Source organism: Andrographis paniculata, unplaced genomic scaffold (assembly GCF_009805555.1).
Source record: "Andrographis paniculata isolate CXL003 unplaced genomic scaffold, ASM980555v1 Contig71END, whole genome shotgun sequence".
Lineage (NCBI taxonomy): Eukaryota > Viridiplantae > Streptophyta > Magnoliopsida > Lamiales > Acanthaceae > Andrographis > Andrographis paniculata.
Genome location: NW_026137608.1, coordinates 4,166,129 through 4,183,487, shown reverse-complemented (window position 1 = coordinate 4,183,487; position 17,359 = coordinate 4,166,129). Strand labels below are relative to the sequence as shown.

General features: G+C 32.1%; 2 protein-coding genes across 7 annotated transcripts; one reads left to right on the top strand and one right to left on the bottom strand.

Moving 5' to 3' along the window:
* Nucleotides 1-109: 109 nt before the first annotated feature.
* Nucleotides 110-11,112, top strand: LOC127264989 (uncharacterized). 6 transcript variants are annotated; one of them, XM_051294612.1, is made up of 7 exons: nt 110-257; nt 8,322-8,374; nt 8,562-8,712; nt 9,663-9,997; nt 10,174-10,239; nt 10,328-10,373; nt 10,569-11,106. In XM_051294612.1, exons 2-7 carry the CDS (start codon nt 8,372-8,374, stop codon nt 10,769-10,771), a joined length of 804 nt encoding a protein of 267 aa, XP_051150569.1. In that variant the 5' UTR covers nt 110-257; nt 8,322-8,371; the 3' UTR covers nt 10,772-11,106. The 6 variants fall into 6 exon arrangements, with proteins under 6 accessions (XP_051150569.1, XP_051150567.1, XP_051150571.1 ...); XM_051294610.1 differs by having other exon boundaries at nt 217-335; XM_051294614.1 differs by lacking the exon at nt 110-257 and adding an exon at nt 6,013-6,086 and having other exon boundaries at nt 10,575-11,112.
* Nucleotides 11,113-13,842: 2,730 nt separating this feature from the next.
* LOC127264681 (rac-like GTP-binding protein ARAC7) lies at nt 13,843-15,817 on the bottom strand. The gene is made up of 8 exons (XM_051294178.1): nt 15,316-15,817; nt 15,140-15,227; nt 14,941-15,050; nt 14,756-14,819; nt 14,610-14,674; nt 14,461-14,526; nt 14,241-14,359; nt 13,843-14,145 (listed from the first exon to the last, which is right to left on the bottom strand). Exons 1-8 carry the CDS (start codon nt 15,412-15,414, stop codon nt 14,109-14,111), a joined length of 648 nt encoding a protein of 215 aa, XP_051150135.1. The 5' UTR covers nt 15,415-15,817; the 3' UTR covers nt 13,843-14,108.
* Nucleotides 15,818-17,359: the final 1,542 nt, after the last annotated feature.

Below are 17,359 nucleotides of genomic sequence, written 5' to 3'. Positions count from 1 at the left end.
AGAAGAGCGGTCGTCGACGATGAGAATGGGAATGGGTTCGGGAAATGAGAGAACACTAGAGCAAGCGAGCAGGGACAGGGAGAGGGAGAGGGAGAGGCAAAGGAGAGAGAAGAAACACCGTCGATGGTGCCTCGCTTGCACGAGGATTCACTCGATTTCTAATCGAAATTCTATGGTTGAAAATTGTATTTTTCGAAGGGGAAAAGGACTTCGGAATGAAAGGGAAGGGCTTCTATCGATGAACCGTTCTATGTGCTGTAAGTGAACCATGAATACTCTATAGATATCCTCAAGCATACGCAGTGAGTCATATATAAATGTCCGGCCGCCAATATGTAAGTTACACATCACCAATTGAGGCTTTTTTTTTAGGAGAATGATTATATATGCTCTTTGGAAAAAATATATACATATATATTTAGAAAAATATTATCAATATATATATATAACATTCTATAAACAATTATATAATACTACAATTTTTATTTTTATTTTTATTTTTAAAAAAAAGGCAAAAGCAAGTACTATAAAAATAAAATGAAACAAATTCTCAAGAGTTTCCTAGTAAAAAATCCAAAAGAATTCATATATCTTTAAAAAAAAAAAACAAAAACAAAAAAAACTAACTTAACACGTTGATGTAAGAATTATTTTTATAAAGAAACCCCATTGAAGATACCTTCACCAGTTGAATAAGAGGAATACTAGTTGTCCTAATCATATGAGTTATGACATATGCCATTAATCCAGAAATGACAATATCACTTGTATTTTTTGTTGGTAATAATATAAAGGTTACAAGGATAAAGAAAAAATTAATCGAAAATTTTGAGTCGAGGTAAATTCTATTTTCCTAAAATAAGGTACATTTTGTTAGTATTTCCTCTCACGATGAAATTTTTTTTTTTTTTTTTAACGTGAAATGACTATCCTATTTAATGGCAACGACAAACAATGATCATTGGTGTGTTTGTTTGTTGGTTTGGGTTTAGGTTTTTGGGTTTAGAGTTTTGAATCGTAAAAAATTGAATTTAAATAATTGTTTAATATAATAAAATAGATGTTGATGTGATGTTTTAAATGTAACATAAATTTGGAATACTCTCTCCGTCTCTGAGGGTCACATTTATTTTTTGTGTCATTATACTTAACATTAAAAATATAATTATATTTGTATAAGTTTTAGTACAAATATCCTTCTATTCGTATTACAAGACACTAATAAAAGTATATTTGCAATTTTTTCTTAATTTGTACTATGTTTTTATATAATAATTAATATTCAAATATTAACACACAAAAAGTAAATGAAACTCTTGTAGCCGGACGGAGGTAGTATAATATAAATTTTAAAAAAAGGTAATTGATTTAGGGGAGCTAAGTAATGGTGAATTGATGTTTCGGCCATGGGATAATGATGAGTTGGAATTCTTCGATTAAGACCATTTAAGGATGAAGGTTGCAATTGGTGTTTCAAAGAGAAATAATTGAAGAAATTCAATAAAGCTGATGAAAGAGATTGGGTCAAGCTATAAAAAGAGATGGCAGGGGAAGGTCAGGCACTTCAGGCTTTCCCATATGCCCGGGAAGAAGCGAATCCATCTAAGCGGATTCCACTAAATCTTGTACATGGGGGAGCACAACAGAATCGTCAAATAGATCCGAAGGCGTTAGAGGAAGTTATATGCAGAGCATACGACGATCCTATGCGGATGTTTGCTAGGCCACAGTATCAACGGCCGTTTCCAGATCGAATCGTTGAGGAACATCCACTGCCGAAATATGTTTGGATCCCATAATTTACGTTGTTCTCGATAGATGATTCACGATCCACTATCGACCATGTGAGCCATTTTATGGCCCAATATGGCGGAGATTATGTCAATAACAATTGGCATAAACTGCAGTTGTTTTCCTTGTCTCTAATAAGACCAACATTTAGTTGGTACGCTTCCCTGCAACTCAACTCTGTGCATAATTAGGCGGAACTAGAACAGGCATTTCATGAGCGATTATACAGTCCGCTACCTGAGGCCACGATTATGGACTTGACCAGCCTATGACAAAAGACAGATGAGTTACCGGAACAGTTTTTTGAACGATTACGGCGAACAGAAAGCATGAGCGAGGTCCGCATTTCGGAGGACCAAGTAGTAAATATTTCGATTGATAATATTCATCCAGCTATTTGGGAGAAGCTGATTTTGCAAGGATACCAGGACTTAAGGCAGTTAAGATCTAAAGTGGAGCAGAGTCTCAAAGATATCCAAGCAGCCTGGAATCAAAGATACCGTGCAGGTGCCCATTGTGTGCAAGTACAAGCTGATCCAAATTTGAAAGACGAGTTGAAAGAAGCATGTCTTAAGGAAATTATGTAAGAAAAGTCATATACTTGTCCGGCTTTACGAAAGTCCCGGTGGAAGAAGGCAGATCCATGGTAGCAGTATTCTTTCAACATTATCAAGACCGAACAGATCTTTGAGTATTTGTTGCAGGATAATCAAATTCTCCTAAAAGAGGGACAAAAATTCCAATCTGACGAAGAACTTGAATTCATTTTGCAAAAGGCACGACATTTATGGCCATAAGGTTGGAAACTGCATCGTTTTCTGCAATGCAATCCAACGAGCTATCAAGGAAGGATGTTTGAAGTTGACGGATAAGCTAAAAATGAAGATTGATTTTGATCCATTCCCAGCTACAGTTAATTTAGTAGGAGTATGATTGATTCAACCACGCTCTAGCAAGACATGGCGGCCGAGACGGAAACCACTGAGACATAGCGTATTCGAAAGGCTAAGGTATAACAGTGGCCTGTCCCGAAGAACGACCACCCTGAAAAAAAAGGATTTCAGTATAAGATAGACTTTTACCACATAATACAGTGGCGGAAGTTAATTTTTACAAAAAAGAGATGTGGTCCATCTTTCGCTAGCTTTCATCTCGAAGGGTGTGGAGGAGCTTTGATTTATCCGCCACATCCTCTACTTGGTCAACTAGGCCTTCCAGAATGGAAACGCATTCTGGATCTCCGGTCTTAAGCTTTTGGATCATGCAGAGTAGTGACATTAGATAAATTCGAAGGTTTCCAGAGAAGAAGAAAGACCGGCCAAGAAGGTATCAAGAGGGTTTTTCGAGCCAAACATTGCTTGCAGAGAGTCAACAGCTAGTGGAGGAGCACGGGCAGCGGAGAAGTATTTGTCTATGTCCACTAATGGAACTAAGGCTGGTGGAGCAGTAGTTGCGGATGTGGAAGCAAAGCTGGTGGATGGTTTCTTGGGTGCTGTAAAGACATTAGGAAGAGGTTAGTTTACATCATCATCAAAAAAATGTTGAAATTGGGAAAGGAATGACCTAGCGCGAGATGGGAGTCTGTTACTATAACATATTTAGTGTCCGAAGTAGACGCGGTTTCATCATTTGAGCGTTCGTCTACTAGTTTCACCAGATAAGTGACTGGTTTTTCCAGCAGTAAATAGGCAGACATTGATGTCTACCCAATATTATTGGAAGGCTGGCGTGACAATAGGCTGGAGTTGGTGGATGAAGTAGGCCATGTTTTTCATCTCCAAGACGTAAGAGTTCCACTGTGGCAGGTCAGCTGAGGGGATATCAATGCGAACCTCAATTGGTGGAGGAGCAGATAGCTAGTGGTCGGGACATCTTAGGTAAGGCCAAATTTCCGAGCCAAGAATTGAGGTTGTTAAGGTTCGATGCATAAAGGGTTGTATCGTGAGGTAGAGGAGCAGCCAATAACTAGAGGCCAAGCTGCAAAATATTTGTTCCAACATACACTAGAGCGGCGGCTTTGGGCTAGATTTCCATCCCTTATTCGGAGAAACCAAGAGGGACTGCATCCTCTCTAACAACGGGCAAATGAATTCATTTGGTCTGGGATAGACACCTAGTAGAGAATGGACAATGGAATAACAATTTCTTATGGGCAAGGGGCCAGAGAGAAGTTGGTTTCCCAAGAAAGAAGAAGGGCATGAAAAATTTGGTTTGACCTATAGAATAGTACATTCAGGAAAATAGAGTCTTGCCCATAGGTCCAAAAACCACAAAGGGCCGACCACATTAGGGTCTTTTCCGAGGGACTTGGCCATTTTTCCAAGCACATCGTTTATGCCTCGGTACAGAAAGCCCAGGAAATATGAGGCCAAATCTGTTTCTTATCCCGATATGATGGTATGCAAGATTGGCTCAACTTCCCTTAGTACCCCTTTGGAAAAAAAACAAGCGAAATATTTGTTGAATCAAAAAAAATAAAAGGGTGTTGTTCTCAGGGGGTCGACATCCCCGGTGAGGGTGTTTTGTGTCATAAATTAGACAGAGGTGATTTTGTTGTTGTATGGATTCGGGAATTCCAGAGAAATAGAAGTTTCAGAGAGGAGAGGTTCTAAAGCCTTCACGGGCAACTCAAGGATTACAACTACATCTAAAACAGTAGAGCTCAAAATATCGAAAGGGAAGAAAACACATTCAATCTGGAGTATCAGAAGCACAACAAAGCCCTAATAAGTTCACTATCGCGGGGAAACTGATGGGAACACAAAAAAATCATATCATAAATGCCTAAATCATGCCAGCTACGGGCAAAGTGGGGCTCTAATTTGTCTATTCATGCCCTAAAACTAGTGGAGTTACTAGGAATATTAAAAAATCAGGAAAGAAAATTATAAATTTTCAGCCACGGTTGGGTAAGTGAAATACTACCTGTCTGAAGAATAAAATCTTTTTGGGTGGCAATATAAGCATCATCTTTGGCTAAGGAAAGAAGCCTTTAATCACAATAATATGCAAGCTATACATATTATCATTTTTATACCATAAAAGACAGTAAAATGAAGAAAAAAATAAATTTAAAAATTACCTTCACAAGAGATTTCACAAGAATATTCTTTACTCCAAAGAAGATAAAATATAATAGTTGAAATATGGGGTTGAAATGTTATAGAGATAGGACTAGAGTGAGTAAGAAATGGGAGAACTTCGGATGGAATATATTTGAAATGAGGGACATATGGGGCTAGAGTTTCCATTTAAAAAAAGATCGAACACAACCGTGTTTGTTTACTAACACGGCCGTGTTAACCTAATTCAAATCAACGTGATTTTTTAATGATACAACACGGACGTGTATTATGTGAACACGCCTGTGTTCAAATCCTAGTGTGTCGTGAAACTTAACACGGGCATATGTAGCCTGTGTTTTAAAGACTGTTTGTAACCACAAACGTGGCCATGTTCCATAGGAACACGCCCATGTTTAATTCGGTGGAAGAGTTGTTGTTTTAAACACGGGTGTATTCATTTGTAACACACCCGTGTTTATTTCGATCAAATTTTCGGATGAGGTGTGATTTTAAACACGGCCGTGTTTGGTCTGAGTCAGCAGCCAGGTCAACATCCGTAATAGCTATGTCAGTTCAGTCCATTAAATTTTGAACGGTGAGACTACAAATGATGAGTATTTTTTTGGGTGAGACTAGTTTTGATATTATTTTTTTTTAGTGGGACCAAATATTTTAAAAAAAAAATTGAATGGGACTATAAATACTCATAGAAATATTACAAGCCCACTACAAACCAAATTAATTGGATTATTCATTTGGATTAATATATATTGGTCATGGGCTATTAATTAGGATCCAATATCAGATAATTTGTTAAAATTATAAATCAACTATCCCCACATTGGAAGTTAAACACAAAATTTGTGTTTATATACAATGTAAATAAATAAGGTGGCATAATATCGTGGCTAGGGCATGGGTATATTGACGATCCATATAATTATGAATGACATTTGATTTGCACTTGTTTCTTGATCCATTTTGGAAGGTCAAAGACTCTCCTTATATAAGAAAAAATATATATAAATATGGACCCAAATTGTTTCCATTTTGGGCCCTTGAAACCCAGTAACGGTCCCGGTAGATTAAGGCGTACCCATCATAAAATATTATTTTTTTTACTATATAAATAGGCTTTTGCAAGTTTCTCAAATCTAGGTTTGAGCAGTCGAGAGAATTCGGAAATTTCAACATTCAAAACGTATTTTGAAAAGTCGATCTGAAGTTAAGGTGATGTTTTCTTCTTTATTATGTATGCCCCCACCTTCCTTCCAATAGATTGCGGATATTTCTATTCATTTATTCTTATTTTCGATTTACTTAGATCTAGTTTTTCGATACGCTCTAAATTCAAGGTGATATTTCTTTTTCAATCTAGTTTCATATATGTTCTTTTTTTTTTCTCATTTGATAGCTAGGTTGTGTATTTTGCTATTCATTCAATTTTACTTCCAATTTTTTAGATCTAGTTTTTTTTCTTTAACCAGATCTAACTTTTTGATACATTTAAGATTTTATTTGACACATTTGAGAATTAAAAAACCCAAATCTATTGATAAAACAATATTGGTTTGAAAAGTCTTATAATGAATTGAGATTAGGGTTTTGTTGAGATGGTCAAATATGGGTTTAGGTTCAACCATATATAATTTTACCTTCTATTATTTTTTAATTCTCTATTATTTGGTTAAAGAGTTTCGGTGAAATACATTACTTGTTGGTGGCTTCAATTGAAATCAAAGTGCGTTACAAATTATCTTGAATTTTATATCGTCTTATTTTATTATTATTATTATTATTATTGTAAAATTCTCTAACAAATGAAAATTAAATTCAATTGTAAAACGAGTATTTTATTTTTATATTTTTTATTTTAAGGAAATTTGAAGATCGAGGAAAACACAATATTTTTTTCTCCAAAGGATTGCACATGCATGTTTCTTAATTCTAGATTTGAGTGGATAAAATAGAAGAGGGTTAATTACGCGACTAAAAAATAGTTTTTTTTTTTTTCTTAAAATATTGTTGATGGCATATTTGCTTTGAACAATATTGGAGAATTTCTATATAATGAAAAACTTCTCGTTAGATGGTAAGTGGGGGTAATAATAGAAAATTTAATATAATGAATTAAATTTCTTGGTATGTGAAGTCGATGGATTTTGTCATAAATCAACCAATTCATAAAATATTGTCATTCTATATAAAGAGTATTGCTCATGTTTCTTAGATCTAGATTTGAGCACTAGAAATTAAGATATGTCAGCATTCTAAATATTATTTTTAGAGAGTCAATTCTAAATTCAAGTTAATGTTTCATTTTTTATATACTTTAATATGTCTATATATTATACAATGCTTATCTTCCTTCCCTTTTGAAATGGGCCTCTGTTAAAAAATAATAGTATTTTATTGGTTAGTGAATATGTGCAGGAGATTTTGATATTTTTGTACTTTAACTTTTTGTATAAAGTAATTGTATGTGTAACTGTATGTTTGTAATTTAAGTAAAAGTTAAGGGTATTTTGGTATTAATATAGGATTAATTTTTTCTATAATAGAAAATTGATACTTTGAAATGAGACAAATGAAAATGGTAAAAATGGTACTTTGAATTGGGACGGAATGAGTATTTTTTATTCTTTCAATACACTTTAAATTTAAATAGTGAAAGTTATTCAATTTTTGCCGTTTTCTTGGAGCAAGATTAAGGTAAAAGATAACACAACACTTTGTTATCTTTCATCCAATTTTTTTACAAAATTGTAAGAGTTCTTTTACGCCAATTTCTATTTAAAATTTCTTAAATAGTGTTGACAAACCATTTTCTTTGAAAAAATCGTAGTAAATGAATTTTCTTATAACAATCAAAATATCTATATATATCATTGGTTTTCATTGTACATCTTTTATGAGAGATTGTCATTTTTCATCCATATAAAAATTTTCTTGCACAAGTTTGTTAAATATAGATTTAACATAACCAATGAAAAACTAAAAATAATCTAAACTTCTATACATTGTATGTAGAGTCAAAAATTTTCATGTGATGTTTATTCTTGAAATCTCTTTCCTCTCTCTCTTGGTACATTATTGACATTGTTTTCATCTACTTATGCTTTTATCCCGATTAGATCTAGTTATTATATATATGCTTAAGATTCTTTCAATGCTCAAGTTTGAAAAATTCAAATCAATGGCTAAATTAACTGAGAAACTCAAATATATATATATATATATATATATTTATATATATATATGTAGTTGTTTGGTATAATCGTTGTTCTTTTGATATATTCAAAATTTGACAAAAAAAAAAAAACTCAAATCAATTGGAAAAATTAAAATTAAAATGGTGAAAGAATTATGAAATTTATTATAACCAATGAGATTATGGAAAGAAAGTAAATATTTGATGAGTTGTTATTTGTATGAATATGATATTTGAGATTGTTTTTTTGGCAGTTTTCGAAAAGGACACTGCAATTTGTTGCCCTTAATCCTCTCTTGACAATATGGTAAGAGTTTTTAAAATGTACCGAGTCATTAGATGATGATAATAATAATAAGAAAATAAAGAGATTAAATTTTGTATTAAGTATTATTATTTTTTACTAATCTTATGATTGGCTTATAGTAAGACTTCCAATATTATTTTTGAAGCATTTGATCCTAATTAAACCTCTATACCTCATTGTGTCGTAGGATAATCATCAATCAAATATTAACAAAGGAAAGAGAAAAGTATTAGCCACAAGTGCTGCTCATAGAGAAGATCAATCGGCTCTAGTTGCTCCGAGTGGTCAAAGACCACAGCAAAATAGGAGAATAACTCGGTCACAAACTTTAAATAGAGGTATTCTTAACATTTTTAAAGCATTAGCATAAGTTTCATTACTTTAATTTTATTAAGCATATTCTTTTCAGAACCATTCTTGATTTTGCATTATATGTTGTGTTAGTATAGATTCTCTAATAATCATCAAGTTGGAACATTATTTTGAATTTTTTTTCAAAAAGGTTTATTTTCCATGTACATAGGGATGTAATGTAAGTCATTTTTATTGCTTACACATGATATGTAAGTATATTATAAACTTCAGTTCTTTGAGGTTAAGGATGAAAATAGTTTATTTATAAGGTCTGAATCTAATTATATATCTATATATGATATGCACAAGCCAAATGTTTTAATTTATTTATTGTAAGTTAATGCACAATAACATTCTTTTAATTTCAAAATTCAACCATAATATACCAACATATGATCTATTGCATTTATCTTAGTATTAATTTATTTTAAAGCTAATGCACAATACTGTATCCTATATATGATCTAAATTGTCTACTTTTTTTTATTATTATTATTTCATCATTCATTATGAATGGAAGGTTTTTATACACACATATATTAATATAAGGTAAAATTGTCTATAATCCGTTTTTAATTAGAAAATTTTTTGCACAAATCTCCTGTATGGTTTAGAATTTTCATGAAATTCTTCATGGTTTAGAAAATATTGCATAAATTTTCTAAAAATTGCACGAAATTCTTTTGTACTTTATAAAATACTGCACAGAAACCTTAAAAATAAATTATATGCAATATTTTTTTAAAATATAAAAGAGTTTCATATAATTTCTTAATACAAGGGAGAATGATACAGACTTTTTTCAAAATCACATGATATTTTTCCATATATATAGTTGCAGCATAACAATTTGTATTGAAATTATCACAATACTCCATATTTGAATTTATAGCGGTTATTGAGAATCTAAATGTGCATAATAATGCGATTGCAGCTGCTGAGTCGAACTCTACTTCGATGGTGCCGGTGAACAACGGAGCTACTGCGGTGAGAGCCGAGAGGATGAATTCTCCATCAATGGTGGGGAGGACTGAGGGAGACACTGCAGTAGATACGGAGAGATCGAATCATGCCCAAAGGATTGCCAGAGTTTCTCCATCAGAGATAACACCGGTGACGGTAGAAATACCACCGTGGGCGATGGAGAGGGTTCACCGATACCAAATGAGATTGGAGAGAAGAAGAATCACTTCTGAAACTACAGAAGTGATTGAGTATATTTTCAAAGAAAATTGGACCAGCAGCAGGAGAATGCAATCTGTTCCAAGTGTTCGTTCTCATGCTCGATCTAAGTAACAAATTATAGGGATAGAAAGAAGACGCTATGATTTCACCAACATGTCTGCCATGAATTGAACAACTTCTTCACTAAAGATGCATTAATTCCTAATCTTTTATTTCATATCTAATAGTGATGATACTGATGGCCTTTCCATGGTCTGCAGGCTGAACGCCCAGAAGCTCAAAATGAAAGATACACAGATAGGAATCACGATGTTTCGAGGGAGATGGTAAGTATATCGATCTTGAAGATATACTGATTTTATTTCAAAAACTACAACAATCGTCATATCTGAAAATTGGCTTTCCATTTTGTAGATGTACCATGCTTTATTCGGTAGCGATGTTGAGGTAGAAGAAGAAGGTAATGATTGAGTTGTGCGCTCATATTTTTTTTTTTTGCCGTCATTGATTAATTATTTTTAAATAACCATCTCACCGAAAAATTTAAATTTTAGGATACAATTAAATTTTTTTCGTAAGCTCAAGAAACCCCTAAATTGAAAATTATAGTTTACCACATAGACAAACAATCGCATAATCAGATCTCTTTGTTCAGCTGAAGATGAGAATTTGAAGAAGAAATACAGCAAATCTATGACTCAGCCTTCTGCAAAAATTTCAGAGCACGTGAGGAATCGAGATGATATTTATGCTCGACTTTTTGGCCCCGATCATGATGAATTGACAGTTCCTGAATTGAGCAGCCACTCCAACAGGCACGATGATACGGATGAAGATTCGGGGATAGCTCTGAGATGAAGATTCGGAAATGGATTACACCGAAGAAGCATTCGTAACCCTGTTGATCTCTCCAAAACTTGGTTTTCTTTTCATTTAAAATTGTTTTTTTTATTAATGTTCTGCTTACATACGGCGGTGAATTCGTTCCCGGGCCTTGTACACAACGCTGATGCATAGAAATTTGGAGTTTGATGGAGAGGATGATAGAAGAGGAAATAGGATTGAGGTACGCGTCAATATAAAATTTGCTTTAAAGTAATTGATTGAATTATTTATATTTCTGAGTTCTTCATTGGAGGGAGAGATATATAATATATAATGAACTGTAATCGAATAAATTTAAGAAAATTCTCTTGCTAACTTGTTTAGAATAATTATTGGTTAAGAATGATCTAGTAATGCACTTAGTTTGTACATGCACAAATATTTATTAATTAGATTTAAAACTTTTAATATTAATGAAATTTTAAAAAGCATGATCTTTTGTTTTTAGTATATATGTGTGATAAAAGACAATAAAATAAATTTAAAAAAATGTACTTATAAACGTACATTTATTTTTTGGTATATTTCAGTTATTATTATTTACACTCCTTTCGTCTAAATTAAACAAAATTCACATTAACTTTTATATTAAATTAATTTCAACAACAACTAAACAAACTCATATATTTTGAATAAATAATAATTATTTTATCATATACATTATTATATTTGTTCAAACACATCATATATTTGTGACCTTTTTTTTTTTTTCCCTTCATCTGAATTTTAATTCTACAAGTCAAATTCATTTCTTCTTCAAACTCATTCCTTCTTCATTTGGATCGTAACTTTGGGTATTGACGACCGAGGATTATTGATATAAATATTGTTGTTATTAGAGTTACAAATGTTTGAAAAATATTACACTTTGTGCATAATTGTAACAATTAAGAGACGATTGTAATTTATTTCTTTTATATTGTAATAATAATTTAATAAATTGTGCATCCACTTGAGAAAGTAGCTGGATCTGCGGCTGCCAAATGACGCGGAATGTCAACATTCTTATTATATATTGTACTAGTTATATTTTTAAAATTCAAAAAAAAAAAAAAAAGAAAATGATTTATAGGATTGGACCGAACGAGGCAGGTTTAAGTTGAGACTATCTCCAACTCATTCCTTCATTTTTGCAGTAGGCAGAGTAAAAATGCAGTTGATCTACAGTAATTTTATTTCACTCTAAAAAATATATTCCTTATATATTCCTCTTTTATATTATTTTATATAACTTTTTATATTTATAAATTATACCCCAACTTTAATTTATTTTTACAATATAACCCAAATATATATAATTACACATTATTTTTAAAAAACTATATAATTATATATCACTTTTCAAAAGGTAAAATTATATATCATTTTTTAAAAAATAAAATTATATATTATTTTTAAAAAATAAAATTATACTCGCTCCGTCCCACATAATTTGTCTCTATTTTCGTCTGTCCCACATAACTTGTCCTTTCTATTTTTGGAAATATAATTATGCACTTTAATCGCATTTTAAATTTTAAATTTTATAATTTTCTTAATTTTAATTAAATTATTTACTTATCTTAATCTTGATCTATAATTATTTTTACTAAATAATAATTATTTTTACTAATACACTTCTTAATTATTTACTAATTATACTTTACCTAAATTCTCGTATCTACAGTAATAGTCCCATATTTTCTAGGACGGAGGGAGTACAATATATTCCAAAAAAATAACAAAAATACACAAATACCAAAAAGACACCGCATAAAGTTAAGTGTTACTCCAAAAATGGAGCATGGTAAGTTCATGGTCTATACTCTATTTATGTTTTTGTTTTGGTCCCATAAAGCTCATTTTTTGAATTTGTTATATTATCATTCTTGACAAAACAAATTAAATTAACAAAACAATTTGCAGTAGGTTAGAATTACTTTATTTTGTGAAATAAGTATATATATATATATATTTAACTTGGGATATTTATTTAAAAATCCCCTCATTGTTAGACAAGAGATGACAACCAAGAAAATATTCGATTGTTAGCGTATCAAATTGATCATAGTAATTATGTTGATTTTACAGCAGTTATTATCATGTTGGTCACTTCTGTATGATATCTTTGGGCTTCTTCAAATGGGCTATGTATTTTAATAATGGGCCCTCAATTTGGAGTTTTTTCTTATTTCTTAAAATCTTTTAAATTAATAACTTATTTCTTTCTGTCAAATTTATTCGTTTTTTTTTTTGTTGTCCGTTAAATTTATTTTATCCCTATATTTGGAAAAATTTTAAAAATCATATTTAATTATTATCATTCATTTAACACTTATTTTATAACAAATACTACTAATTTTATTATATTTTTTCTACCTTTTTATTTTTTTAATAAAATATTTATTTTTTTTAAATACCGTATCGAGCCCAAATAAGCTAAATATTGCGGACGAATGGAATATTTATTTAAATTAAAATGTAATATGGAGAGCGAAGTCAACAAACTTCTATAGCTAATTTTATAAATATATGGATATTTAAATTACTAAGGTGCATTTAGGTAAATATTTTGGATCACTTTAATTTTTTAGTTGACTTAAAAATAGTAAAGATAAATAAATCAAAGTAATATTATGTTTATCCAATATTTTTAAAATAAAAATAAATATTTAATATAAACTTGATTTAAAATAATATTATAACGTATTGTTCATAATAATTACATAATAAGTTCTGTGACATTTTATTTATTATATTTCCTGACAATAACTTATAAATGATCAAAATAAACTATAGAACCGACAACTAGATTTATATAATTCAGAACTAGATCGAGCGGGACGAAAGATACCCGTTATGTCCCGTCCCACAAACAATGCATTTAATTTCTTACAGGCTTAGACGAAATAATCATTTAATATTTTCTATGTTCAAATATTTATTTACTTATTATTTTTTACAGTGGCTGTAAAATGTATATAGAAGATCAAAATGCTTCTATTTTATCTAATTATTGTAAAAATGTGAGGAAACAGTGATTATTATATTGAGACGGATAAAGATGACAAAATGAAACTATTATTTTGAATCGAGTGAACTATTATTTTTAGAGATTTAAATTTCATGTGGGATGGTCATTTAACATGTTTGAACGCAGGCAACTCACAACCAAATGCATTATGATTATTAAGGTTTGGACAACATAAGAAGAAGTAGACGAGAAAACAATAAATTCACTCTACAACTGCACGCACACTTTCCGACACCGCCGCGGTCGCTGCCGCCGTGTGGCTAGGAGCCACTCGGAACCACCACCACCACTTGTCACCTATGCACACCCGCACCCGCAGCAAAAGATTCCTCGGCTATATCAAATTCGAACAAACAAGCATGCAAGAATCAATGGGAGCTTATAACATGTTGTCATAAATTTAACATATATATATATATTCTGACTCACGCAATTGAGGAGCATCCGGGGCTGTGTCGTTTCTTTCTTCGCGCCGCGGCAGCCGTTTCTTTCCTCCTCGGAGGCTGGAGCACGACCTTAATCGCGGTATCAAAAACAGCCTTCACGTTCTGTAGGGGGACAGTTGTTGTTAGAACCTTAATAAGCATCGAAAATTACAGATAATTGTAATGAACAATGTCATATATTATATATATATATATATATATACTTGTTGAGTCTTTGAACTGCACTCAATATAAGCTGCTGCACCAATCTGTTTCCTCAGCTCCTCCCCCTGCAAGAAATCGAGTTCCATTAATGACTAAAATCTGACTGAACAGAACCAATTCAAGGAGAAGAAATGTTGTTACTACACACTTGGGGTGTTGCAATGACGTTAGATCCCATTTGATCGGACGGATATCCTCTGTCTTCCCGAAGATCTACGGTGCAGAAACGATTAACAATTTGAAGTTATAAAAAAGCATAGAGATAATTACAGGGATGGATGGATGGATGCATACCCAACTTTGTTCCTACAAGAACAATTGGAACATTGGGGGCAAATCGACGAAGCTCAGGCATCCACTGACGGCAAAACAAGAGCGAAACACGGCCGTGTCAGTCGTGCAAATCGATGGCAAAATAAGAGTGAAGTTAACACGGCCGTGTTAGTTGTGCAAATCTAGAGAGAGTTAGGCGAGCAGACCTTCTTGAGGACATTCTCGTAGCTGGCCCTACTGATTAAGGAGAAAGCCAATACGAATACGTCAGCCCCTCTGTAACTAAGTGGCCTCAACCTGCTGTAGTCTTCTTGGCCTTCACTTACAAGAAAGTTCATTACATTACACAGATTAAACTGAACCAAATGTGGTTTGAATTAATTAAATGTAGGTTTATATATATACCAGCAGTGTCCCAGAGGCCCAAATTGACGATGCTCCCATCCACAGCCACATTTGCGCTGAAATTGTCGAACACAGTTGGAATATAATCCTGCCATTCCCAATTTCATTACACCCTTAATCTGTGTTAGAAATTACAGTCGAAGAATGAATGTAAAGTTAGGTTAAGAGAGGGGTACAGTGGGGAATTTGTTGCTGGTGTAGCAAATGAGCATGCAGGTCTTGCCTACAGCTCCATCTCCCACGGTGACGCATTTGATGAACTTTGAGGCACTCATCTTCTTCTTCTTCTTCTTATTACATAGAGTTGAAGCTCAACGCCCAAATCTAGCTAAAAGTTAATTGCAGAGAGAGAGAGAGAGGGGAAAAGGGTTTTGTGTATCTGGTGGATATAGAGAGAGAAAGAGAGGAGGTGGGTGCAGACTTGGAAGTTACAAAAATAACACTATAAAAACAAAGCTTACAAACAGTGTCTGTCCGCATGTGGTCGTCTTGTGGATGTGTGTGCTGCTGCCTCTGTTGAGAGAGAGAGAGAGAGAGAGAGAGGGAGGGAGGGAGGTAGGGTCAAAAGAGCACACTGTCACTTTTCATCCCTCTCGATGAATTTCAAATGCAACAGAAATATTTTTTTGAAATGGCCAAAGATTGTGCTTTTTTCTATCTCTTTCTCTCTCAAACGGCTATGGCAGCACACCAACCAGCCAGTGATAGTATTTAATATGGTTGTGCAATGCTGCTCTCTCTCTCTCTCTCTCTCTCTCTCTATGTCTTGGACTAACACATGAAATAAATTTGAACAGGGAGGCCGGTGGCTTCAATTTTCATGTGATAAAAACTTCTTATGACATGCTTTCTCTCAGTCTCTCTACCTCCTTGTTTTATCCTTTGTTTGTTTGTGTGGAATACATTAAGGGTGTGTTTGTTTGGGGGTTTGGATTTTGAGTTGGGATTTGAATAATAAAAATTTTAAATTTGAATAGTTGTATGATGTGATATAAATAGGGTTTGATGTGATGTTTTGAATGTAAAATTGATTTTTAGTATAATATAAAAAATGAAAAATAGGTATTTGATTTGATGTTTTTGGGGGGAAAAAATTGGATGAATAGTGGAAATTCACCAAAATCCTTCAAAGGTGTGTTTGTTTGGGGGATTCAATTGGATTTATACTATTCATCCAATTTTTTTCCCCCAAAACATCAAATCAAATCAAATCTCAAGATTTAAATAGTAAAAATTTTGAATTTGAATAGTTGTATGATGTGATATAAATAGGTATTGGTGTAATGTTTTGAATGTAAAAATGATTTTTAATATAATATAAAAAAAAATAGGTATTTGATTTGATGTTTTGGGGGAAAAAAATTGGATGAATAGTGTAAATCCAATCCCCAAACAAACACACCCTTAAAAGAAGAGAAATCGCAGTAAAAAAAAAAAAAAAACAGAAATCAAAATTAAAAAAATGATCCTGTTGAAATTAATAATAATTCATTTTGATTTTAATATAAAAAAAAAAAATTAATCCATTTTGATCTTATTATAAGTTCGATGGCATATTTATCAAATTCGAGAGTGGAAACCGATCAAATTTCTTTCCTTAAGACAGTTGTGCGTTTTATGTTTTTCTTTTAAGAACATTGCTTATTATTAGTACATGGCCCACATCCTAACTCATTATGTTTAGGTCAATATTTTTTTGTTAATTTTTCAACCATATAATCAAAATTATTTAAAATTGTTTATATGATATCAAAATTGATAAAATTTATATTAAAATAAAAATTAAATGCATATAGATGGGGTTTTTTTAAATAAATATCCTAAATCAAGAATTTTTTTCAAATTAATTTTGACAAATTGAAGAGTTTTCAAAACTCTTTGATTGTAGATTTAACGAGTTTCGAGAACTCCTTTTTGTAGTAAATCATTTAATAATTTCTATCAACATTCTAAGGAGTTCTCATGACTCTTTAAATTTACAATATTTATTAAAAAATAATTTATCAAACACCAAAATTAGTTAGTTTATTGGTCAAATAACTAAAAGTTCTTCTAAAAAATTTTGAAAAAATTGTTTACCAAATTAATTAATAGATGAAATTTAATTTGAATTAAATTCATAATTTTCGAAATCGATTATTCAGTGAGTTGAGGTTAGGCATATACATGCCGGTAACAATAAACCATAGACACGCCTACCACCCGAATTTAAAAATTATA

Bases quoted from the DNA above. Each gene is read 5' to 3' on its own strand.
- LOC127264989 (XM_051294612.1), top strand. The intron at 8,713-9,662 runs GTATTCTTAACA...ATGCGATTGCAG, and splicing joins GTCACAAACTTTAAATAGAG to CTGCTGAGTCGAACTCTACT. The intron at 10,374-10,568 runs GTAATGATTGAG...CTCTTTGTTCAG, and splicing joins TGTTGAGGTAGAAGAAGAAG to CTGAAGATGAGAATTTGAAG.
- LOC127264681 (XM_051294178.1), bottom strand. From the start codon at position 15,414: ATGAGTGCCTCAAAGTTCATCAAATGCGTCACCGTGGGAGATGGAGCT. The intron at 14,675-14,755 runs GTATGCATCCAT...TCTGCACCGTAG, and splicing joins TCTTGTAGGAACAAAGTTGG to ATCTTCGGGAAGACAGAGGA. The intron at 14,146-14,240 runs GTGAGTCAGAAT...AATTTGATATAG, and splicing joins CCCGGATGCTCCTCAATTGC to CCGAGGAATCTTTTGCTGCG.